The sequence below is a fragment of the Alligator mississippiensis genome, chromosome 5 (assembly GCF_030867095.1).
Source record: "Alligator mississippiensis isolate rAllMis1 chromosome 5, rAllMis1, whole genome shotgun sequence".
Classification (NCBI taxonomy): Eukaryota; Metazoa; Chordata; order Crocodylia; family Alligatoridae; genus Alligator; species Alligator mississippiensis.
In genome coordinates, this window is record NC_081828.1 from 154,029,198 (window position 1) to 154,054,304 (window position 25,107).

Sequence of the window (25,107 nt, forward strand, 5' to 3'; positions counted from 1 at the left end):
AGCCCCTGCCAGAGGCTGCACCTCCCAGTGATCAGCAGATATTGTGAAGGGAATGTACAGGCAAAAGCAGGAGCTAAGACCCTAGGAGTGCTGCCTTTGCTACAGCACATAGAATAAACTAAATGTGGCAGGCAGCAGGATCCTGGGGATGCCCCTTTTGCTGCCATGGCTGGAGTGTACTGCCAGATTCCAGAGCCACCATGGGCCAGCCACATCCATGGGCCAAATCCAACCTTGCTTGTTTGTGGAATCAGCCTGCAGCTGAAAATTGTTGAAATAAGTGTATCTTCAGGTACAACTGAAGAATGATTACATGCAGAGTAGAGCTTTGATAGCATTTCAGCTGGCATAAAGGGGTTTGCAGTTCAGTCCAGAGCTTGCTAATCAAGATAGCTAGATCTGGCCCAAACTCCTTGGCTATAGACAGATATTAAAAAAGCCAGAGCCTGAATTGATTCAATCTTTGCAGGTTAGTCTAACCTGCCTAGATTGAACCAATTTGCAAGCAACAGACATTCCCTCTGGACTGAGGAATGCCTTCAGTGGCTCAGGCCAGGAACTGGGGAGGCGCTAGAGCAGCCTTTGGCTGCAGGAAAGCTGTGCTAGGGGGGCATGGCCAGCCACAGCAGTAGCCTGGAGTGAAATGGCCAGAGAGAGGGTTTAATTCCCTCTCCCTGTTCCACAGACCCGAGCCAGGGTCTGCCTGGCGCTCCCTCCTCACTGCCATAGTGGTGGGGGCATGGCCAGACACTGGTCAGCATGGGCCCCTGAGGCAGAGGGGGCACAGAGGGGGTTTATTCCACCTCCAGCCCCTTGGGGACTGCAGCCAGGTTCTGCCAGTCTCGACTGCCACCACCACTGATCGCTCCCTGCATGGGGCGAGCGGTGGAATAAGGCCCCTCCCTGCCCCTCTGCCAAACGCCAGAGGGAGGGGGAAGTAACCCCCGTCACTGCCCCCTCACCTAAGGAGCACTGCTGGCCAGCCTCTGGCCACACCCCCACCCCTGGCACTGGAGTGGCGAGGGGGGAGCACCCATAATGGGAGCAACATCCCCTCTCATGTCTTCTTGGAGTGCATGCCTGTTCCTGGTGGGGGGTTGCACTGCAGGCAGGGGTGGGATGGAGTGGGGCAGGCAGATCTGCCACAGACTGCACGGGGCGAGCAGCGGCACCAGGGCTCAGAGGGGTGACCATAGCCCCCCAAGTCCCCTCCTAGTGCCGCTCATCCCATGCAATCTGTGGCTGCTCTGCCTGCCTAGCTCCCACTCCCGTCTGCAGTGCTGCCCCCCTGCTGGGAAGAGGCTTGCACTCCCCGGACACTATGACAGGCTGCTGCCCCCATCAGGGTTGCTCCTCCCTCGCTGCTCCAGCAGCCGGAGCGGGGGTGTGGTTAGAGGGCAGCCAGCAGGCACGCTTCAGCAAGGGGGCAGGGAGGGGCGTTATTTCCCCCTCCCTCTGGTGTCTGACAGGGGGCTTATCCCACTACTTGCCCCATGCAGTGAGTGATGGGCAGTGGTGGTCGGGGCAGGCAGACCCTGGCTGTGGTTCCCCAAGGGCAGAGTGGGGAATAAACCCCCTCCTTGCCTCCTCTGCCTCCGGCGGCCATGATGGCCGTCTGGTTGTTCCCCTGGCCCTGCTGCTACAGCAGCCAGGAGGGAGTGCCAGGCAGACCCTGGCCAGTTCACTCCAGACTACTGCTGATGCTGGCCATGCCCCCTGCTGCTGAAGCAGCTAGAGGAGAAATATCTGGAGGGTCTGTGCTGGAAATGGAAATTAGAGAATCCTTTTAACTGCACCAAAATGCTAGGAAAAAAGTTGTGGTGCTCTGTAACAGCATCAAATTTCTCTACTGTCTTACAACTGTAGAGATTTCCATGTAATAACATGCAGGTTAAGTTGGATATGACTTTTTTTTTCTCCTTCTTAAATTACAAGGGGGGGGGTGGGGGGATGAGTCTTAGCTTGGTTTAAGACTGCTTGCACTTTGCAGGGCATTCACTTTCATGCTCTTTTTGTAACTACTGTTTCATTGAGTTCACTTGTCTAGGATAGTTAAAGTAAGGAAATCCCTGCCTCGAGCAGGGGGTTGAACTAGATGACCTCCTGAAGGTCCTTTCCAACCTACTTTTTTTTTTCTCCCCCTCCCCACTCCTGTGATTCAAAATCCCCATATGGGTGAGAAGCCTAGATAGTGGGTGTCTGGTTCCCCAGATCTGGTTCCCCCCTAGCCACTCAGTTGTCGGGAACAAAAATTGTGGCAGGTGGCCTTCCGAACCACCATTTTGTTGTCAGTGCATGTCCTAGGTATGTGTATAGTTGTCTACATATGCATGGCTATGTACCCTGAAATAAAATTCCTACTTGCCTGTAAGTGCCAAAAATGCAGTGTAGATGACTAGATGCTTAAATACCAAAACTGGACTAGAATATCACCACAGGCCATTTGAAAACAAATGGAACACCAGTCACTATTATTCCCACTCTGTCCTTTGTAAGCTGGATGCATGTTGGGGGGTAGTGGACACTGGAGAAAGTCAATTCTATCCTGAATAGATGTGCATTGATACATTGGTTCATATCGTATTGGCACCCATAAAAAGCAAAATTGACATTATCGGCTTTCGGCTTTTTTTGGCTGATGTGGCCGATAATGTCGCCAGTTAAATGTCACATGCGTGTGCACAGCTTGGCAGCTTGGAGAGCAGCATCTGGCTGGTAAGTCTGTGGAGGGAAAAGGGGGAGGGGGAGGGAAGGGGGGTGTGTAGGGGTGGGGAGTTGATTGAGGCCCCTGCAGTGAGGGAGGGAGTAGGGCTTGGGGTTGGGGCAGGGGGACAGTTGCAGGGGGGGGCAGCTATGGCAAATTCTGGGGTGGCCACAGCCCACACTATAGCCCCCCTCCCAGTGCCACCACTGCCTACCCTGCATGCAGCCCCGGCCCATATTGGCAATCGGATCAGTATTGGTCGATATGGCTTGTTAATATTCGGCCAAAAAAATCTTTATTGGTGCACACCTAATCCTGAAAGGTGAGGCAGGCTGAGTAACACAAGGCTCTAGAATGCCAAGTATTATATGTGTGTAGTATTTCCTCTGAAAGGGAAGTCTCAGACCTTGAAGTTTGTGCTAACAGTTCTCCAGGGTTTCTTTTAGTCTTTCCAAATCCAGATATGTCCTCCTTCGTATTAGGGATTCTGGTCATGTTTTCCAAAAGGCATCTGCTACATGAGGTGCATGGATTGCCACTCTAAGGCTGGGCACCTGTTCCAGCCCTACTGGGGGAGGGTATTTTGACATGTGGAGCACCATGTGAAGAAGGCTGCTCTTTTCTCCATGCAGTTTTGCTAGTGACTGATGGAAAATGTTTACAAATGGAAGCCAGGAATCCCTTCCACTATTAGGGCAGCATCCCTCTTCCTGAACCTCAGTATTGGGCTCTCTCCTATTTCTTCTCCTTCTGTCCTCTGGGTACTTTCCCTCTTTGCTGTCCATTGTGTGGGCCAATCCCCAATGTGAAGGTGCTTGGCCTGTTGCCTGATGATTGGGTTGTGATGTGGGAGCTTAGTGCTCAAATCCTGTTGGGAGTGTTGAATCTGAAAACTGGGTTCTCTGGGCTTCTCTTGTCTTTGGTAAGTGCTTTAACTACTTTGCTATTGGGCACATGGTTAGAAGCTTGTGTAGACACCAAGAAGTTACTAGGTGTGGTTCTTGACTTACTGTAATTTGAAGGTTTATGTGCACTTCTGTGTGTCCGTGATGAAGTTGAATCACAGCAAAGCATAAATGGAGCTAGATATCTTCTGGCTAGCATTTAAGTTTCTTCTCATCATGCACAGTAGGCACAAACATAGTGATGTAGGGTGAAAACATACCCATATGAGCCACTTACCCATGTATGTGTGGTTCAACCTGTTCTACAAGATGAAATAGTGTGATTGGGCAACTAAGTGCCAAAAAGCTGCATTTTATTGGCATGTCTTATAAAAATAGAGTTCTGCCCTGAGCTAGTTGCTAGCTGAGCAGATTTATTTGACTGCTATATTTCAGGGTTCTTCACTTTGATACAAGCTGCTAATAAGTGGAATGCCACATGCATTCTTTTCATGACAGTGTTCGCATGCGGTATTTGCATTTACAAAGCTACTGAAGTAAAAGAAATTCCTTTGGATCAGACCATAGTGCACCGTGTGTGTGTGTGTCTTTCATGCAGGAGGTATTTCTGCACAAACAATGATGGACATTCTACGTGACAAAGCTCATGGTGTCTGCGTGGACTCTGAATCTTTCCTTACTACGGCTAGCATGGTATCTGTGTTACCTCACAACCACAGTTCTCCATGTATTCACTTCTTCACGGGCACGCCAGACCCTTCAAGGTAAGTTAGGGTATGTGGGGCTGTTTCTGGTCAAAGATGTGGTGTAGGCACTAAAAGTGAGGTTCTGGCTGAGTCTTTGTGTACCAAAAGCTACTAAAGCAAGCGTGGTGACAGATCTAACTTGGATGACTTGCAGCTGGTCTTGCATTACTGAACAAAAAACGAAGAGGGTGTATAACTCCTTTCTCCTTCTCATCTTCCTGCACGTGCTCTCAGTCTGTGCTGTCCACCCAAGAAAATGAAGTTGGATGACAGCAGAACTGAGAACCTCCTCCAGCATTAACTGGCTTACCTGGTTTTATGCAGCACGCACATGCACTCTTTCTTCTTTGAAGGAAGGATTAAATGGCATCACTAACATGTGCCCTGTGGTAGGAGCTAGAATGGATAAGGACTGCATGGAGAAATTCCTCTGGAAAGCCATGTAATGATGACGGTGCATGCAGCTCTAAGCAGCCTGTCCCTACATCCTCCAGAGACAGGAGGGAGGAGTGGCCAGAGGGCTTCATATCTGGGATGCAGAACACCTTCTTGGGAGTAGCAGAGAGGTTGCCATAACTTTATTTCAGGGTTGCTTCAGTCTCCAGCCAAATGCAGGGTCGAGGTGGCATAAACAAATTTAAGGGGGCATTATGTTAGTCTCCTAGTGGACTGTTTTCTGTTCTCTGCTGCCTGAGAACCATAGGGCAGGATTGGTGCTCTCCCATTTAAAGATGAAGCTGAATTCTCCATGTTGTAGGAGCCACTTTGGCCTGTGCAGGAAATTCTTCATTTGCTTTTAGCACACTGGCTTAAAGGAAGGAGTGGTGAGGAGGGAGGAGGCAGGTTCGTCAAAAAGATTCTGGGGCAAGAGATGGGATAGCTTCACTGTGCCTGATCTAATGCAACTAAAGCAAGTCTTTTGTTCCAGCCTGTAGGCCCTAACTGCAAAGGGTGAGAGCTGCCACTGTCCATTATGTCCAAGTACAGCTCAGATAATGTAGAAATAGGGTGATCAAGTGTTTTTACTAGAAGCATACATTAAACCACTTCAGCTAAAAAACAAGATATATAATGTACAGTCTAAATACACAATGCAACTGGGATGTTGGTTGGGTTTTACCACCTTTTACGAAGGGGTTAAATATGAGGCGTAGTCCAAATGTAACTTCATAAATTTAAGATGCTGCAGGTTGGCACATCCCCATGGCTTATAACTTAGTGGAACTGCAGATGAAGATAGGTTGTTGCTCCACTAAAATGCATCTTTCTCAGAGCTGGAGGTGTAGATTTGGTGTTTATCTTTGAGTGTGCTGGAAATTATTTCCCGTTAGAGCTTTAGCAGAGAGCCTGGGAAAAAAAATTGCTGCGTTGTCTTGCATACATCATGCACTTGGAATGTGCATTCTAAGCAAAGGAATATGGTAATCTTCCTTCAGGGAGAGAGGGAGTAATGCTGCAAGTGCTGCACAGGATGTTCCCTAACTGATGGCTGTGGACACTTTCCACAGAAACTTTTGCCCTTGTACCCAGGGCTTGGCTTAGCTCAGCTCTGCTGTATTTGAAAGCCAATGGCTTTCAGCTAACTTGGCAGGTGCTGCTGGCTAGGATTGGATCCTCAGGTGACCTGGCAGATGCTACTGGCTGCCCACCCAGATCAGCTCAAAAAGCAGAAGGGTTGGGTAATTTGACTCAATCAGTAGCATCTGTGGTATCCTGCAGCTACAGGATTAACAGAGCAGCTTGCTTCTTCCTCTTCCACTTCCCCCCCCTCCCTGCAGCTGCCTGCTTCTTTTATTTTAAATCCTGGGGAAATACTGTATTTACCAGTGTTTTCAAGGAAAGATCTTTCTTTTTCTTCATTTTGCCTTTCAAAAACCAAGTGCATATTTTACTTTGGGGGAGGGGAGGGGAGGAGGGGCATGTTGTATGTGAGACCTGCAGTCTAACAAATGCAGGTAACTTGCAGTTCAGTACTTAACATCTACAAGTCATTAAACGCTCAATAGACTTTGTTTAGATGGTTTACAAGGGGGACTTAATGGGTGGTATGCCTCACCTATCTTCCTGTACACCTTTGAATTGTTTTCAAGATGTGGATTTTTGTTGTTGTTCTCAGCTCTCTGAATCCAGTGGAAATAGGAATTTCAGTAAACACCCACTATATGTGGAAAATAAAAACCGTTTGGCTAATCTTGGTAAAATGATCAATAGTTTTTCTATTAGCATTCCATATAATCTTTTTATGCTTGAAATACCACAGCATGGATGATTTAACTTGTTCAGAGTTCTGGCTTTTGTAATTGAAAAGGAATTTGCAATGGAGGCGAGTTACCCTTGTAATGTCACATCCTCAATATATAAAAGGGATCAGCAGAAAATAGTAAACAATTTAAGTGCACTCTAATTTCTTAAGGAAGATTATTTTAGTTTTGAAAAGGAGAGTAATTCTTTCCTCGCAACATTATAAAATAATGGCTGCACAAGCATTTACGAAAGCTTAGTGACTTCCTTGCCATTGTTCTGGGCTTTTGTTTCCAATGCTGTTGTCAGAGTAGACGAGGTTCTTTGGGTAAATCGGATATCTTCTATTAGACCAACTAAAATAGTTGGAAAAATTTCGTCTTTGCAAGCTTTTAGGTACAAACACACTTCTTTAGGCAGAGGGAGCATCTGCAGTCGTTTTGTGCTCTCCTGGATGAGATAGAAGCTAGTATGCAAGAATGCAGGTCAGTGAAAATGCAAATGTGTGGTAGTGAGGGTCAGAGGGAGTGAGAGACAATGGGTGAGAGACAGGTGGGGAGGAGGGGAAAGGAAATGGTGACCTGGTGATGGAATATAGCTGGTAAATTGTAGAAAGGCTCCCTGGGTTATCAGATGGCAGGCAGGTTATAATGTGCCATAAATCCAATGTCTATATTTAATCCATGATTTTTTGTATCCAGTAGATTGATGAAGTGAAGTTTGTAGGCTTATCTGCAAAAGGTGTTTTGTAAACTCCCTTTGAGGATTAGAAGTGAGAGGTTGGAGAGGGAGTGGTTATCTTATTAGAGTAGAAGTTTGAGGTTTAGAAAAAAGAGTTTCTTCCTTAAATCATGGAAGTGAACAAAATCGGGAGTTCTCTTCCCCAAAACTAAATTAAGATGATTCTCTTTGTGTCAGTTCAAAGAATCTGCCATTTCTTAATTTCCAGAGATGTTTTCCTAATGCCTTGTGTACAAAAACCCTGTTTTATTTACTTTTTAAGTGTTTTGTTTGTGGGTTTTTTCCCTCCCCTCTTTTTAGCTTTTACGGAGATGCTGACCCAGCATTTAGTGTTAAGGACAGAGTAAAAGGATGCAGTTCAAATCTAATTGTTTAGAATATGTAAAATAACTTTCTCCCTTCTTTATTTAATCATTTTTGGTGTTAGGGGAAAAGATCATATTAGAATATGAAAAATGACACAGTCACAGCTGTTTTAGAACTGTGTAACCCACCATTACAATTCTCTTCCAGATCTATGTTCCTATTGAATGCAATCTGGGTCCACTCCCTAAAATTGCAAGCTACCATATAATAGATGATGAAACCACAAGGGTCCTCAAGAATTTCTACTCCCACCCTCTCCTGCAGTAAACTCAAAATTGCTACACAGTCACAGAAATGAATGGATCAAGAGATCTTTTATCTTTATTCCCCTACCACAATCCATACCCCAGGCATCGTAAACTATGCCTAAACTATTCCTGACATTTTGGTCTATCTTATCTTTTAAAACCTCTAACTACTAAGATTCAAATGGAAACAGGCTTCCTAGATAATCTGTTTAGTGATTTTAACTAGTCTTAGAGTTTGAAAGTCTTCCCCATCTAAACTAAATTTAAATTGCTTTAAGTCCATTATTACTTGGCCTTATCACAAGTGGACATGAAGAATAGTTTATAACTTTTTACTGTAAACTTCATGTATCTGAAGATTTACCTTCATTCGCTCCATTATAGATTAAACAAACCCAGTTCTTTCAATGTTCCTTTACTGATCATCTTTTCTAGACCTCTGAACATTGTTGTCCTTTTCATCCTCACTTTCTACAACTGGTTCTTGAATTTGTTTCCTTGAAGTGCTGTGCCCCAAATTGAACACAGTACTCCTCAAAATTCCATAAAGTGCAAGGAAACCTAAAACTTTTCCTCCCACACATTAACATGCTTGAAATTTCTCTTAAATGTAGCTTGTTGAAGTGCTAAGTGGATACTTCCAGAATTGAAACACCAAATTGATACTTTGTTGATGGGTGTTTTGTTTTGTTTTTTAATTCAGCTTTATCCAAAATATACTGGATCAACCTGAAATTGCAGCTTTTGGAATGGGGGCAATCAGTTCTTTTTGATTTGGGAGTTACGCTATGCTCTGTCTCCGCCCTAACTTCTCCCTGCCTTCTGCGTGCTTGGGAGGCAACTGAATTCCTGGCGGTCTCAATTGCTTCCAACTGGTAAGGGGAGTAGATGAAAGGGTACGCAAGCCTGTGCCTACTGTGCTGACCCAAAATAAGAACATATGTAAGGTTACAAGTAGAACCTGTTGTGTATGTAAGAGAAGCTGGTTAACCACAAGTGGCCATAGGTTTCTGTACTGTCATAACAAATCAGTGGAGGTAAAATTTTAGATGAATAACAGGCCCCATCTTTTAAATGTTTTTAATCACTGGAGTAACTGCTCAAAAGTAAAATCTTTGCTTTTATTGCTTAAAGCTGGAGAAGACAGCACTGGAGAATATTATTTATTGGTAAGGTGACCATATGTCCTGGATTGGCTAGGACAGTCCCGGATTTTGGAGGCCAGTACCAGCCAGCCAGTGAAAATTAAAATGCCCCTGGTTGCTGGGCACAATTGCTTTAAAATATTGATTAGTGTAATTAACTGTTACTTCAGAGGTGTTAACAATAGGTCATTAACAGGCCAGTGACTGCCTGGATCCTGCAGCAGTGGATTGAGGTGGAGGGCAGTGTCCCAGATTTCACATTCTCCTATATAGTTACCCTATATATAGGGATGTACTAAACAGTTTGATCTATGGATGAGTATCTTTTACTGTTTAAACGCTTATGAAATCCAAGTGAGCTGTCCGCTGCATTGTTCAAACCACATGCAACTTCCAAGTTTTTTTATGGTGACATTAAGAATGGCAGCTCTTTATATTGTGGCAAAGCAGATTGGGCAAAGGAGGAGAATGCCAGCGTGATTCTCCTAGATGACCAAAGGTCTTAATTATTAGATGACTCTGAACTGTCTTTTTGTACTTGTGTGTTCATGCAGAGGTCCTTTGGTGCTGAAGGGAGTCCCACTATCTTGCACCTGGCAGGTTGAATGTTCATTGAACCCTGGGCAGGGCACTGATATATGTTTTGCTTCTCTAAACTATCCCTTGGCCTTACCAAGGCTAATTTATTCTCCTATCTGCCTAACCTGATCGTAAACAAAGAGGCTTATGGAGATTCCTCTCTGCATCCAAGTAAATAAAATAAGGTTTGTACATAAGGCATTAGATTTTAACTTGATAAGTAGCAATTCCAGGGAGATGTCTTCTTTTCTACAGTGCCTGTAATCTCATGCAGAGTAAACTCCAGTCTTTACTACAGACATGAGGAAGTTACAAATTTACAGCTCAACAGGCACATCTATACAAGATGCTAACTGCGCAGTAGCCTAATAACACTGCAGTACCGTGCTGGGCAAAAACTGTGCTAATACAGTACTGTGCAGTAGTATTAGGCTACTGCACAGTAGTGTGAGTTGCTGCACATTGATTTATTTCTTGGTTATCCAAGTATTAAACTTAATGTACAGGAACTATGGCACATTAATGAATGTGTAGGCATGTGCAATAGTTACTGTACATAAATTTTCCACGTGCATGCTCTTAACAAGTAATAAGCATGATGCATCTTACCCCACTTACCTGCACTCCCCATTGTCCTGAGCCACTGACAGGAAGTATAATCTGCCCCAGTGTGCATGGTGTTAACCACAGTGGATTTCATAATGGACAATATCCTCTTTGCAAACCTACTAGCCTAATGGAACGCCACCTTCTTAGCAGGTTTTCCAGGGGCTAAAGATTTAGTGGGCTTGCAGATGACTTGTTCCCCTACTAGTGGTTGTCTAGTGTTAAGGATGGAGCTCCTTTTGGGACAGGACAAGCTTGCACTGTCCTTGTTGCAGGCATAGAGGATTTTTCATGTTTATCTGGTTGAGAGAGAACAGGTGCAACAAGGCAAATTAAAGAAAACAACTCGCCTCTGTGCTTCCTGTGCCTTCTGTTCCCCACTAACACTTAACCCCCCAAAACTCCCCTCCACCCCGAACCATAAAAGGCTTTTGCTGCAAACAATGTGGCTTGCTCAAACACTATTCGAATAGGCTTCCTTTGGTGCAGAGCTTCAAGACAGTAATGGATAGAGCAGCAGCAACAAATCTTTGGTTTGTTCAGTCATTGCTTACAAACCTGTTGTTTCATAAGTCTTGTGACCTTCACTCTGAAGTGAAGGTAACTGCAGTGGTGTATGTAGAATATTTGTGCTGAGTTCAAACCAAGAAACGTGATCTTAGAGTTAAATCTAGAGTTCTGTTCTGAGCTTGTGCCTAATTCCAGGCTAAGATGGAAATTTGAGTATTTTCTTTGCAAGCATTGGCTTTCTTGTTTGTAGCCTGCTGTTTGATGCCAAATCTCCACAGATATTTAGTATGTTGTATAATAACTTGTTAAATTTTCCTATAGAATGCTTTGGGAATTCATCCACTTTCAGCTCATTGGTTTATTTCAGAAAAATCAAGAACATGACTTGTAAGGCAGGGGAAAAGGCTTTGACATGTAATTGCTCCTGTGTGAGAGTAGAACTAGAAAAGTGATTCTCAACCTTGGCCTCAAGATGTGTAAGGAGATAAGCAGATAAGGTCATATTCAGGGTCTCTGTGCCTGGCTGCTCCCCCACCTGTCTGGCCCCTCTACAAGGAGCTAAATGCTGTAATTAATAAATCAATTCATTTTGAAATGGGGTTCTTCTCATGTTGCAAAAGTTAAGGAAGGGTATCTAGAGTCTGACAAGGGGTGCCTTGAATCTAAAAATGTTGAGAACCACTGAACTAGACAGTAGTTTTGGATTGTAGGACTTGAGAATGTTGGGTATCATAGATTGAGGGAGCAAACAATAGATTGGGGGAAGATTAACCATAGACTGAGGGAGCTAAACAGGAGGTTGCTAAGAGGAAGACATTGGGATTTAAATAATGAACATGATGTTTACCAAAACTATCCAGGGAAGGAAACTGAGGGCTATCTTTTTACAAAACTGGGAAACTGCAATGAAGGGGAATGCAAAGGGCTATAACGTAAAGCTTTGCAAGAAGTGGAGAACAGTTATTAAAAGCAAATCATTTTCTTTTCTTATGACATATATTCCTCTCCTGAAAACTTATTTTTGTACTGCTGACCTCAGTCCTCCACAATCAAAACACATGCAGTGAACTAATGGTTCCACAAATCTGTCCATAGTAGCCTAGTTAAACTACTGATTGATATACAGAATGCTTGCAACAGTCTTATTTCTTTCAGGTCCATATTTAAGCCTTTCATTTTTGCTGACGATGTCAAACAAGTACCAAAGGTTCAGTCTCCGTCTCTCGGCGATGACGATCCTGCAAAAAAGATACCTCGATTCCAGGAAAAACCCGACCGCAGGCATGAATTGTATAAGGCACATGAGTGGGCCCGTTCTGTAATTGAGACTGATGAGGTAAGGCTTCTAGGACTTGTAGACTGTCAGACACTGCTGCTTTTTCTTAATGGTGACATTATCTTTTGGGAGGAATGACAATTTCTCAATGGGTTTGTGACCTTGCGCTTCATTCGGTTTGGTAAAATCTGTGAAATCCTTTTTACATAGCAATTTCTGCATGTAATTTAAAAGAAACATACATTCTAAAAAAGATTTCATAATATCACTTCACTTAACTTGGAAAAATGTAAACATACATGGTATCTTTGTTTTTAAGAAATGCTGGCTGCCAAAAATGATCCATCAGATGCTGGCAGGCTGTTCATTATGCAAAGCCTAACACTGGCAAAATTTTAAGAATAAGAAGTTATTTGCCTCTGCAAATGTGGTAGAGATGGGATTGGTTTCTTGAGTGCTGTCTTAGCACTGTCAAAGTTCTGAGGGCATGAAAAGAAGCTGTCAGACTACCATACTTGTTGCTAGAAGAAAGACATAGTAAAACTTGTCTGCACAGCCGTCAAATTATTCAATACCCATCATTGTATGCAGAGTCACTGTAGCCAGTGTTGAAGAATTAATGGGACATCATGTTGTACAATAAGGTAGGAGTGTTGCAAGTCCAACTATACTGTACAGGCCAACTGCCATTCTAGCATCTCAAATGTAAGTTGTGGGTTTTGTGGAGGGAGGGTGTGTGTGGAAAAGGGCATTTCTTTAAGATAAGACAGCTTATTTAAGTCTCATTTCAAACGTATGTATTCTTTCTTTTGGTGTGTAAGCCTAAAGAGTTTGTATAATCAGTCTTGTCCGAGCTGGTCATTTCCACTGGAGTTGGAAAACAAAATGCCTATTGTTTTCAGGTACAAAGAGAGAGAAAAGATTTCTTTTCAAGGTTGGAACAGCCCTATCTACAGCAGCTCTAGAGATCTGACATGCAGTTGTTTCCTTCAATCTTTCTTGCCAGTTCCAATTATTAACAGTAAATTAGCTTCCACAAAAAGACATGGTTGCCAAATAGTACTGCTGGTCTCAAAGAAGACGATAACCATTTCATTCTGTTTAAAAATCTTCTACGATCACAGCTGCTGATGCACTAAGAGATGTGTGGCATGGTTACAAAGCTGAGTGGGCTGAATGGTGCCCATGCTGTGAATCTGTACCATCCCAGGTTTAGAATTAATTTCCACCCTGAATTTCTAGTTTTTGTTTTCTTTTTCATGGAGGATAAATACAGCATCTGTGTAAATGCATTTTTTCCATATTGTTACTTAGCCTCAAAACCTGCACTAAACCAGCTACCTGGGAACAAGGTGTTATGTACTTGTTGCCTTTGGCTCTTCTATTGTACCAGTAGCTAGATATGGGCGAGCCCAAGCAAAGCCAGGAAAATTGAAGACAAGCCAATCCATTCTGAATGCTGGAAGTCATACAAATGTATTTCAGATGACTCTGTGATTCATAGTGTAATGCCAAGCTCTGGGCAGGTGAGCAGGGCCTCAGGGCCTATGTTACACTTTAAGGGAGTCTTTATTGTTTCAGCTTAGTTCAGAAGATCTGCTCAGAGCAGGGAGAAAACTATGTTTAAAAGTGAGGTATAAAGCTGTTCCATAGATATTTCAAACTACCGGGGGGGGGGAATGACAAAATAGTAATCATCAATACAGCTCCAAGTAGTGAACTTTGCAGTAGTGACCAATTAGAACAAGCAAGTCTGCAAGTCCTTTCCCACTGTTTTATAGCTCCCTATCACCAAATTATTGGCATATATTCTGTCCTGGGTAAGAACTGTTCTATATGCTGTGGTGCAAAAAAGTAGATTCTAAAACTTTAGAGCAGGCTATCAAGATAACTCAAGTAGGAATAAAAATTAATCGGATTGTGGTTTTAATTGGATGCCCAAGATGCTCTAAACCTTAGCAGAGGTGACCTTCTGCTTCTGGAGGTAGTGTGTGGAGCCCAGCTGAACCTTCAGTCACTATTCGTCCTAATATGCTCTTTCATGTAATTAGAATTCTGTTTGTAGCTTTCAAAATAAATGAGGTAGCCTACAAGCAAAAATAATTTCCTTACCAAATCTGTCTATTACAAAAGCAGCACAAAGAATGGTAATGTCACTTGAGACTATTACTCTGAAAACTGGAGTAGAAGGTGGTCTGCAAACAACTGGACAAAACAGATTTTTTTATAGTAGACTTTCTACCAGAGAACAGTGGAGAGGCAAACTTTGCAAAGTAACACTGCCCTTGTAGCTGGTGTTAATCCTGATACTGCTGTATTGTTGGTTGATTTTTAATGGGTATTTCAACTTGGCCATTTGATGTCTTTCAGGATAAAGGGAAGAAGTTGATGAGGATCATGCTGGACCTTGAAAAACAAGGCCTAGAAGCAATGGAGGACATCCTTTCCAGTACAGAGGTTCTGGATCCCACTGAAGTGGCGGACCTCTTCTATGACTGCGTTGATACAGAAATTAAGTTCTTCAAGTGAAGTAGGCGAACATCTTAATTCTTCCCTGTAGATCCTTGCATTGCCATAGAAGTAACCTATCTGCTTATGTATAAATTAGAGGAATATAATAAATGACAGTGGGTCTGATTCTGGTCTCTCTCCCTCTGTCACAATTCTAGTTACTTCTGGCTTGCACAAGTCCTCATCATCTTTTTTTCCACTTGTGCCCCCTCTAAATGGATTTTCTCAAAGCATTTCTCTTTATGTAATGTTGAAGTCTTAGTTTTCCATTTGATTGTTGCTCTGAATGGACTTTTAAACTGTTATAATCTCATTTCAGCCACAGTGGATGCCGTTAGCCTTTTCACAAGAAGACTGTAAAGTTCTTCAAGCCTTGAAGGATAATCTCTACATTGCTGAATTTGTGAGAAAAAAGCAACTTTCTAGAAAATGTTCCTTGATAGCTGTATCCAGTTAAATTGTTTTTCTTTGTCCAAACAAGTGGTGTTCCTATTTCTGTACGTGTAGTGAAAGGAGATGGTCACTGATTGGTCCAATTACTGTGTGCATGCTGGCTACTGTAGTACAGAATGTTTCAATATGTATGTTTGGGCAACAAATTAAAGCAAGGAATAACTTCAACCCAGAGTAACTTCCATATTGTCTTTTGAAAGCAAAACTTCCCAAGTGACCAGGATTTCACCAAAATTTGAATGCCCAGAAATTCACCAAGCACAGTCTTACTTCACGTTGGAAACTGAAGAGATGTTCAGGTGGAGAGTGAAACAGCAGTGCTAAAACCATTTTAAAGTGGGTTTTGGATATGAACTTCCTTGTGCTAGCTTTCTTGGTGTCTCCTCAGCCTTAGTGGAGGAACTTCTAGTTCACACCTATACAAATGGGTTAAATATTACCTTCTCCTCTTCAGAGCACAGAAACAGTAATTGTTATGCTCCTGTATTTCATTGTTTGGTGGGGGGGGGGTGTTCCTCAAAATTTGCAGGATTGTAACCTAGACAGAATCAAGTTGGGTGCCTGGTACATTCATATAAATCAACTGATTGCAAGACCTCAATGACAGCTGCCACCTCAGTGCAAAAATTCCAGTACAGGTACTCCTCACTTAACAACCTACCTGTTTAACGACCACGCGGACTTACGACCAGCTCTCCGAGCAGTCGGTATTGTACGAAATGTATTGTGGAAACGGCAGCGCAGCGTCTCAAGCCAAGGCACGCAGTATCAAGGGGCGGCTCCTCGCTTATCGACCAATTCGCTTAACGACCTAGTCACAGGAACGGAACTCGGTCGTTAAGTGAGGAGTGCCTGTATAGTACATTTATTTAATACTAGTTGATAGTAAAGATACAGATAGGAATAAATGGTTTGGTGAGCTTGGGCACCAGTATGTTGGCTGGTGACTATATTGTCGAATGGGGAGACTCACATTCTGAGATTGCAGTTTTTAAGTGTACATTGCTTCTGTCTTAAATTGTCTCTCTCTTTGTGCTGAGTAATGAGACAAATTAGATCCTTAATGTTGCAAGGCACAAGTTAGACACAAAGGGGAAGTTGGATTGTTGGCATTAGGAGGGCAAAGTGGCGAATACAAAGAGGTGTCTTGCAGTTCTTTGCTCAACTTTCCAATTTCCATTTTTAGGAGGTTATGCTAGTGCAGTGTCAGCAGGGGAACCCTGTTAGGTTTGTGACACAAAGACATTGCCAAAGTATTTCAGCAAGCTGGAATTAGCAATGTGAACAGAAAACAAAAACGCAGTACTCCAGCTGCAGCCTCACTAAGGCTGAGTAAAATGGGAGGATGACAGCCTTAGTCTTGCTTGAGATGCATCAGTTGATGCATACCTGTGTACTGTTCACTCTGTTGGCTATAGCATTGCACTAACAGCTCACGTTAATTCTGTGGTCAGTCATGACCCTTAGGTCTCTTTCAGTTGTGGTGCTAGCTAGTGTAGCATTGCCAAGCTTGTAAGTATGTTGTGGATTATTTCTCCCCAGATAGAGCACTTAAAAATATAAAGTGTTAAACATCATCAGGTTTTGATCTGCCCACTTTACAAGCCTGTCCTCCAGCGTGACTGCATTCTCCTATAACTTGGTGTCATCTGCAAATTTTGCCAGTACTCTTTTCACACCTGTATCCAAATCATTCATGAATATGTTGAAAAACACTGGTTTGAGTACTGAACCCTGGAGGCCACCACTGGTTACTTTGACTCAGTTCCATCTATTTCCACACTCTGCATCCAACCTTGGACCCTAATTCATATTCAGAAAGGTCTTTCTACTGATCAAAATATAGCTGGTATCAAACTGATTTTTCTAACCACCCTTCTCTTCAATTTATTTATAACAGCTCAATTATTTACTTATTATTTACCATATGGACCCTACTTCTAACTAGTAGGGGTGCAGTGATAAAGATTTTTTTGGCCAATACCGATGGCTAACTATTAACCAGACCTATTGGCCGATACTGATCCAGTAGGTGATATGCAGCCCTGTAGCTTGGAGAGCAGTATCCAGCTGGTAAGTCTGTGGGGAGGAAGGAGTGTAGGGGAGGGAAATAGGTTTGTGGGGGCAGATCAAGGGCCCCACAGTGAGGAGTGCAGCTGGGACGAGCAGGGGCAGGCACTGCCTGGGTGGGGCGGGGTGTGGGACAGAGGCATGGATGCAGGGCCAGGGGCTGTGCCAGCCTCTTTGAAGTGGGAAGCCTACCTTTGCCCCATGTACAAAGCTAGTGGGCACATGTCCCCTGTGCCTCCCCCAGCTGGGAAGCCCTTGCCTCTGCTCAAGCCTCAGCCCCACTCTCTCCCTCACGATGCGGGCCTCTATCTGTCCCTTCTCCACACCCTCCCCACCCCGGACTTATACCAGCCAGATGCTTCTCTCCAAGCTGCTGGGCTGCGTATTGACATTTACTGGTGACATTATTGGCTATACTGGCCAAACAAAGTTGATTGCTGATAATGTCAATTTTCCTTTTATTGGTGCCAATCTGATATGGACCGGTATATCAGTGCACCTCTACTAACTAGCAGCAGAAACCAGACAATGGCAAACTTTTCTAGAAGTTTATATATATATTTTTTTCATACTTTGGTTTTGCAGCTGATACTAAGCATGTGTAACTACTGGACAGTGTGGCACATCTCCGTTATCCCTAATTTGGTCAAAGGTGAGCACTGATGTCAATGCAGTGTGTGTTGTTGTCACTCTTGTACCTTTTTATGCTGCATGAGACATCTAAAATTTGCTTTTAAAGAAATGGAGCTTTTATTTTCTAATGCTGAGCACTGTCCCCATTCAAATAAACACAACAAAAACAAGAAAAATCTAGTAGAACATCTACCTCATAGTCCTTTTAAATTGTTGATGATGTCTGCAGCAGTGTTATAAGATGCACTGCTTAGTAATGCTAAGGAAAAGTAAGTATAATAGAAGCAAACTTCAGGCCACAGTCTGTCTTGTTTCAGAATTTGACATGGAAGCCAAAGTATAAGAGCTTTTTCAGCACAGACTGTCAGAGGTTAGGCTTGCTAGCAATGCCTCAACCATTTTTTATAGTCTATAGTGGTTCTCAAACTTGTGTTTTACTGAGAAAAGAAAATACAAACTGTAATGACAGCTATTTGAATGGGTAGGCTTGTACACTCATATTTAAACTTCTCTTCCAAGTAAGTGAATCTATTTATTTAGTGTAACTATTCTGTTTATGCAGACTTTTGTTCTCACACAGAGCTCCACTGACTTCAGTAGGGTATGATGTAGTCCTTGCACAATTTAGTTGCAGGATCAGGAATTTCACATTGTTCCTAACTGAAGGGAATTCTTCCACTTAATACAATGAAATTTCACAGTTGCTGCTCAATGCTTCACTTCACATTCACTTTGAATTGCAGAGAAGGCAGAATGAAAACATTCTCCCTCTAAGCAGAGAGGGAGTCCTGTTTTGTACCCTGTCCTTTGGCTGTTACATACCATTTCATGCAGCAAGTCAGTTCTGCCCTCATCTAGACACATCAAGATGTACGTAGTACTTCCGACTGCACAGAAACAGCCAATTTTGTTTGTATCTTACTTGTGGGATCGAATGCATCTGCAGTCACTTTAAAAGATTCTCTGCATTTGAGACCCGCTGTTTGTTAGATTCAACAAACAGATTCATTTTAGTGGCCCAGGCAATAAATTGCTGCTTATGCAAACAGTATGCCACCACAGATGAGGGGGTTTGAACCCATGCTCTTGTTTCAATGTATAGTACATAAAAGAATAGGTGCTGAGTTCCCTTCCCTCTGTGCTATCCTAGAGGGGGCATGCAGTAACCACTGTGAAGCTAATTGAGGCTGGACATTGAGAAGGAAACCTGCAGAGATCCTAAGGACTCAAATAATCAGGGACTCAGGCAGTTCAAATGGTTAAACAAGCTTTGCTTTTGATGGAGCAAAATTGTGGGCTGTTCATGACTTTAAAAATTTCTGTCATTCACCTTTGAACTTGTAGGTAGATGGCAGGCAGCTTCTACAACTCACTTTAACAACCATGGACCTTGACTATTAAGAAGTCAGCAGAAATGATTGGAAGTAGTATAGCCTTGTAAAACCAGGTGTGGAAACAGGGGCATTAAGCATGTGTAATGAGGGTAAGGAGAGGTGTTTGTGGAGTCTTGCTTTCTTTTAAAGCAAGTACCTAAGATTGCAGCAGTACCAATCACCCTTGATATAGAAACATCTGTCACTTAATCCATCTCAAATTAACCTTTAAACACTGTTTTGCTTTTGACAAACACTCTCACTATTTAATGAGACAGCAGTAAAGCATCTCTATTTAATGTTGTCAAATTCTGCCAAGACACTTTTAATAAATAAAAAAAAATCCTTATAAAAATTATGACATGGCTGTATACAGGTTACATACAGATAATAAGCAATAAATCATACTAACATTACAATGTAAAATAGTGATAATACTGTTGCCAAACATGCTTATTATAGCATTAGACTTTTTCTATTGCTGTTAAAAGAACAATGTCCATGTTGACTTCAACTTAAATGTTACTTTTCTGTCATGTGCTTCTGCACATTTGTTTTATACAAGAGCAATTCATTCGGAAGTACCTGCATGCGCAGAACAGGTACGAGTGTCCAGATCGCAGTTCTGATATTCCTCCACTATACAGCTGGAAAATTTGTTTTAAACCAGGGGTGAGCAATTATTTGGGCCCAAGGGCAAGAGCTACAGAGGGAGTTTTGGTGAGCTGCTGCAGACTGGGTCACCATCCCCCACCCCTTGGCTTGCAACAGCTCACCAAAATGCCCCTAAATCAAGGACCACACCTATCTCTCACTCTCCTCCTTTCCCCCACCTCCCTCTACCAAGAGCTGCAGCAAGCCCTGATGCCTCACCCTGACCCAGAACCTGCTGGCCATGTCCACAGCTTACTCCAGCATCTGTCCAGTACACAGGAAACAGGTCTACCTGGATGTCTACAACAGCTGTGGACAACCGACAGGTTCTAGGTGGGGATTGGGGGCATCCAACCAGGTGTACAGCTGATGCCACTGTGTCAGCACTGGGCAGAAACAGTCCAGTCTGCCCAGCATCATGCAGTAGCTAGAGCTTGAGACACCAGCTGCCCAGAGGCTGGATCCCATGAGTTTGTGGCTGCCTGCCCCTGGGCCAGGTACAATCAGTTGGCGAGCTGCATCCAGCCCAAGAGCCATATTTTACCCACCCCTGTAGATTATTTCAGTGACTCTAGAATCCAATCTCATTTCTATAGCCTGTCCCTTAAACCTCTATGATTGGATTCACTGTTGTCCACCTGCCTCAAATTGTTGGGAGCAACACAGAACAGCTAGAGTGTACTGTCAAACCTTAGTCTGAGTCCTTAGGGCTATGAACAGATGTAATGTTCATAGCCAGGAGAGAGACTTTTGTTTCTGGGATCATGCAGATTTACAGATCCACTATCCCAATTCAAGTGCTTTTGAAGTATGCCAAATAAAATGTGCTTACACTTTATCATGGGATGTCCTGTTGTATGTCTGTATGGTTATTGTAGTTAATTATAGGGACAAGCCTGCCAGGTTGTGTGCTTTTGCTGGCCACCTACTGGCAAAGGAGCAGCAAGGCAGCTTGAAAAGGCAACGTGTAAGTGACTGCCACTCCTGTTTTGATCCAGGGTCAAATGAGATGGTCGGTTTACAGCCTAAGAGGGACAGTAGATTTAGCATGTGTCAGAAATTTTTCTATTTATCCATTATTTCCAAACTTGATCATCTTCCTTGACCAAGCGCAACAATTCCATACACTACCCCCTCCACACACACACACACACACACACACACACACACACACACACACACACACACACACACACACACACACACACACTCTTCTTTTCATTTTGCATATACTGTGGGGCTGGTGAAGAGAGATCACCTCTGGAGCCAGGACAACCAGGGGTGGATCCTCCTGCACTGGGGCATTTGCACCCCCTCCTCACCTTTGATTTCTGCTCCACCCAAAGTTTAAAACCAAATGCCTAGCAGTGGCAGTACCATTTCTAAGCAGGCAGTGCTGAGGGAGTCAATTGACTTTATGGCACCTTGTTATCTACCTGATCCCTTCTAAGAGCTTAATTCCACTGGTGTTAATGACCCTCTCCTTTTTAATGATCTTGATGTTCCACCAATCAAGTTATCCTTTGCTCTGCAGTTAGCTGCTTTGGTAATGAAACTTCTATTTCACAGCCCTGTAGATTGTTTTTAACTCATTCCAATGAAGTTATATTTGTTTTTGCTTTAATCTTAAACAAAATAATATAACCCTAGCCCCCTAGCATATTAGTTAAGCTTCTAGGGTTTGTATATTTTTAACCAGAGAAAAAATGTGTTGTTTAAATGTGATGATACATTTCACAATCTGCACCCCACTTTTCAAAATTCTAGATATGCCTCTGAGTGCAACAGAGCAGAACTGCAGCCTTAAACTGAAGACCAGAGCTAAGTTAGTTTTGGATTCCAAAGTCTGCGCTCCTTTTAAGGAAATAAGGTATAACTTGATTCTAAGAGAAAATGTTCAAATAAGTCTACAATCTGCTCTAGCATCCTCTGAAACTGCCTACCTCCTCCTTGCTTTGAGCTGTGCAGCTCCTTCTGTCAGCTGCTTGCAGAACCAGCTTTGTCCAGCTGAGTAGGCACTGCTCTATCTGGAAAGGAGAAGAGTGAAGAGATGCCTGCCAGAGGACTCTCTTTTCTTGACTTCAAGAAGGCTGTCTGAAAAAGTGATTCAGACCATCTCTTGGGAAACCAGGAGGCAAACCTTCTGTGGTTTGCAATTAATATTTAGGGGACAAGGAGCTCATTCAGTTATCTGTTTTGTGCAAAATCTAACAATTATCCCTCAGTGTCATTCAGCGGGAGTGGTAAGTACAAGCAATCCTATTTCTAATAAGTAGTAAAGCTTTTTTCAGCTATGAAAGGAGGCTTGGGAGGAAAGAGAACATTACTAGGAAGTCTAGCAGAAAGTGATATATCAGCTCCTGGGTAGTAGCAGCAATTCTAAAAGAGCTTAACGGGGGGGGGGGGGGGGGGGGGGGGGGGGGGGGGGAGATGATGAATGCGGAATAAAGGGGCAATCAGGAGAGAGAATTCAATAGTTCTCTTATACATAACATTGATTGGCATATGCATTCATCCCATTTTTTGCACCCTGGGCTTTTCTTGCAACTTGGAAAAGTTTTGCCCTGTCTGCCAAATATACATAGCTACCTGTGCTACACTGATGTGTAACATAGCCAGGGATATTATACATAGTATACTATACGGTACTGCATGCAGAGGTGTCCACAGCTGCTTTACAAATGCAGTAGACTTCTCTGCGGTAATTATCCAGTGATCAGAGGGGGAGATAGAAATGGATGGCCACCAGCGTAATTTATATAGGTCATAACAATATTGTTCATGGTATTTTATTTTTTAGATAACTAAGTGAAAAATAATTAAAATATAAGATCAAACTGTGTGGAGCAATTCTGGAAATACTTAAGGAAAAAAACCTGAGGGTATTTAATACAAGAAATACTGTTTAAGATGACACCTCTTATCCCAAGACTGGAATAAGTAGTATATAATAAGCACAATCAGAAATTGAAAGCTTTTCGTATACTTTGTTTCAGGGTTTTAGCATTCAGATTTCCCATACAGTCTCATATAGTGATGAGGCCAGTTCTGAGAGTGCATAATTATCACTACTTTTGCAGTTTTAAAAATACCAAATTAGGCCTGGAACTGCAGCACTTGATTCAAGCAAATCTCTACTAATCTAACAAAGCCTCCTTTGTTTCATAATTTGATTTTGGGATCCTCCATCCCCCTTTGCAGTACTGGCCCAAAGATCCTTTTCGAAGAATCATCTCATCTCACATGTGTTCTTAGCAGAGGATTTTTAGGGGCATCTGAAAAATATGAAGGATATTTTTCATTACAGACTCTACTGTAAGTGTATTACAGAGCCATTATATAATGTACTTCCATGGAAAATGGAAACAACCTAACAAAAGCTTGGGTTTTTTGGTGGCATTTGAGGAGCTGTTATATATGTAGGATTCACAGGATTTATAGAAACAGAAGAAAGAGTGAAATATAGACTTGTGTGTATTCATCTATTCAAAATCTTGGGTTTTTTTCTAAAGCTAGGCGAGTACAAGTTGTGCTCTTAAAACAACCACCCGATTCTTTTTTTCCCCTCACCAAAGGTTCCAAACCCTTCTATTGCCTTTAAAAGGTGTATTAGTAATTGCTTCTGAAAAATCAGCTCTTATTTGTGTGCCAAAAACAGAGTTAGGGGCCCACTTGACATACTTAGTGTTGAAAACTTTAATGTGTCTCCTTAAAATATATAATATATTCAAAAATTGTATTTACAAAATTGTACTACTACTACAAAGAGTAAAATTAATCTGTAATTACTATTTACTTCTGATTTCATGAATTAAAGCCAAATCAAAATCATGTTAGTCTGTTTATATAACATCAGTGTTGAGAACTTTAAAGAATGTTATGAATGCAATTAAAGCAGAGTGGATATCAATTCACATCACTGTTTGCTTATTCTCTAGAGGCACCACAATGAAAGATGCTTCATTACTGCATCTTTTGGCTTCGTTATAACAGTAGCCATAATAATGTCTCTGTGAATATCCAAGCAACTCTATTTCATACTAATAATTGCCTGGGTGCTATTCTGTTTTTTCCCATTGACATTTTTAATACTAGATAAACATCCTTTGTCCTGAGGTTTGTGCATTATATTTTACACTTACCCCTAGGCTCCTTGCTGGGATATATTCTCTGAAATGGCTTGAATTCATCAGGAGGGGGGAAGTCTTCCACAGAATGAAAAGTAAATTTAGATTCAAAATCATCTGGAAAGTTTAAAAACAGAATTAAATATTAGAATAATAAACGCTTATCACAATTAACAAAACTGATTTACCATTGGAAGAAAATTCTCAGTGATATGCATAACTTGATTACAGTTGCACGCAATTGAGATCTATCACTGAAGTTTACTCCCTGAAAAGACCCCATCATAGGAAACAAATTGCAGATGGTCCTGTGGACTCCCCTTCATTTTTTGTGCAGTTACACAGGACTCATTAGCCCCTGTCTGTGGCAACCACTGCAGTTGTTTACCATGCTGTGAGGACAGTATTTAATGTCCTTGGGGAAACTCCATCCTATAGAATTTAACAGGAATAGGACCAACAAGGTTTTGCTGATATTTCTCTATAAAAGCCTAAAAATATTACAACCTTTCAAAAGGGTTGTTGTAACATGCTGTAAGATTTTTACAATAAACATCTGATTATTTTTTTCCTTTATGGTGGTCTTAAAAACAAAAACCTGTCAAAAAGATTTATTTTCTGTTCCATAAACCTATACTGCAGAGCATCTCTCGAAAGGCCTTTCACACTGCTCTTTCATAGCAGGCCTTCAAGTGCACACGCATACTGGACTTTTCCAGTTATTGTAAGGATTTGTGCCAGATAGATATATTACCAACGATGGGCATGTTTCCATTTCTAAGCTGTGGAGAGGGTTCACGTGCTGGCCAGGGTCCAGCCTGGGCATATGGAGACTTGCTTGTAAGTTCAGTTGTTGGTGATCTTGCTGGAGGCTGTGGAGGTAGAGGTAACTTCCCAGCGCCAGACACTTAAAGATACAGCACACAAAGGAAAGAAACAATAATGTAGGAATTTAAGAGCTCTTACATTCCTTTGAACAAAGAATTGACTGCAACATAGAACTGAGGTCTGCTGCAAAACCAAACAGCACCACCATGACAGTAAAAAGTTGCCTCATGGCTGCTGCTTTCCAAGCCTGGCCATTGACAAGTTCTGCTAGCTCTGTGCTCTAACACCTGGCTCAGTCCTGGAATTTCTGGTTAATAGGAAATTATAACACTACTTTAGTTCTTATTTTGTAAAAACTATTGTTCTGATTAAAAAAGTCAGCCCCACATAT

At 42.5% G+C, this 25,107-nt stretch overlaps 2 protein-coding genes across 4 annotated transcripts in view; one reads left to right on the top strand and one right to left on the bottom strand.

Moving 5' to 3' along the window:
* SCRN1 (secernin 1) overlaps positions 1-15,199 on the top strand; it is a 71,297-nt gene extending 56,098 nt beyond the window's left edge. For both annotated transcript variants that reach the window (XM_059728882.1, XM_006265245.4), the window contains 4 exons: positions 4,208-4,373; positions 11,947-12,127; positions 14,438-14,597; positions 14,898-15,199. In XM_059728882.1, coding sequence (XP_059584865.1) covers positions 4,208-4,373; positions 11,947-12,127; positions 14,438-14,596 — 506 coding nt within the window. In that variant the 3' untranslated portion in view covers position 14,597; positions 14,898-15,199. The remainder of the gene's footprint in view (positions 1-4,207; positions 4,374-11,946; positions 12,128-14,437; positions 14,598-14,897) is intronic.
* A 4,173-nt stretch (positions 15,200-19,372) lies between these two features.
* The window catches only part of WIPF3 (WAS/WASL interacting protein family member 3), a 65,141-nt gene continuing 59,406 nt past the window's right edge, over positions 19,373-25,107 (bottom strand). For both annotated transcript variants that reach the window (XM_019498104.2, XM_014603059.3), the window contains exons 7-9: positions 24,643-24,795; positions 23,904-24,005; positions 19,373-23,036 (exon numbers count right to left, since the gene is read on the bottom strand). In XM_019498104.2, coding sequence (XP_019353649.1) covers positions 22,996-23,036; positions 23,904-24,005; positions 24,643-24,795 — 296 coding nt within the window. In that variant the 3' untranslated portion in view covers positions 19,373-22,995. The remainder of the gene's footprint in view (positions 23,037-23,903; positions 24,006-24,642; positions 24,796-25,107) is intronic.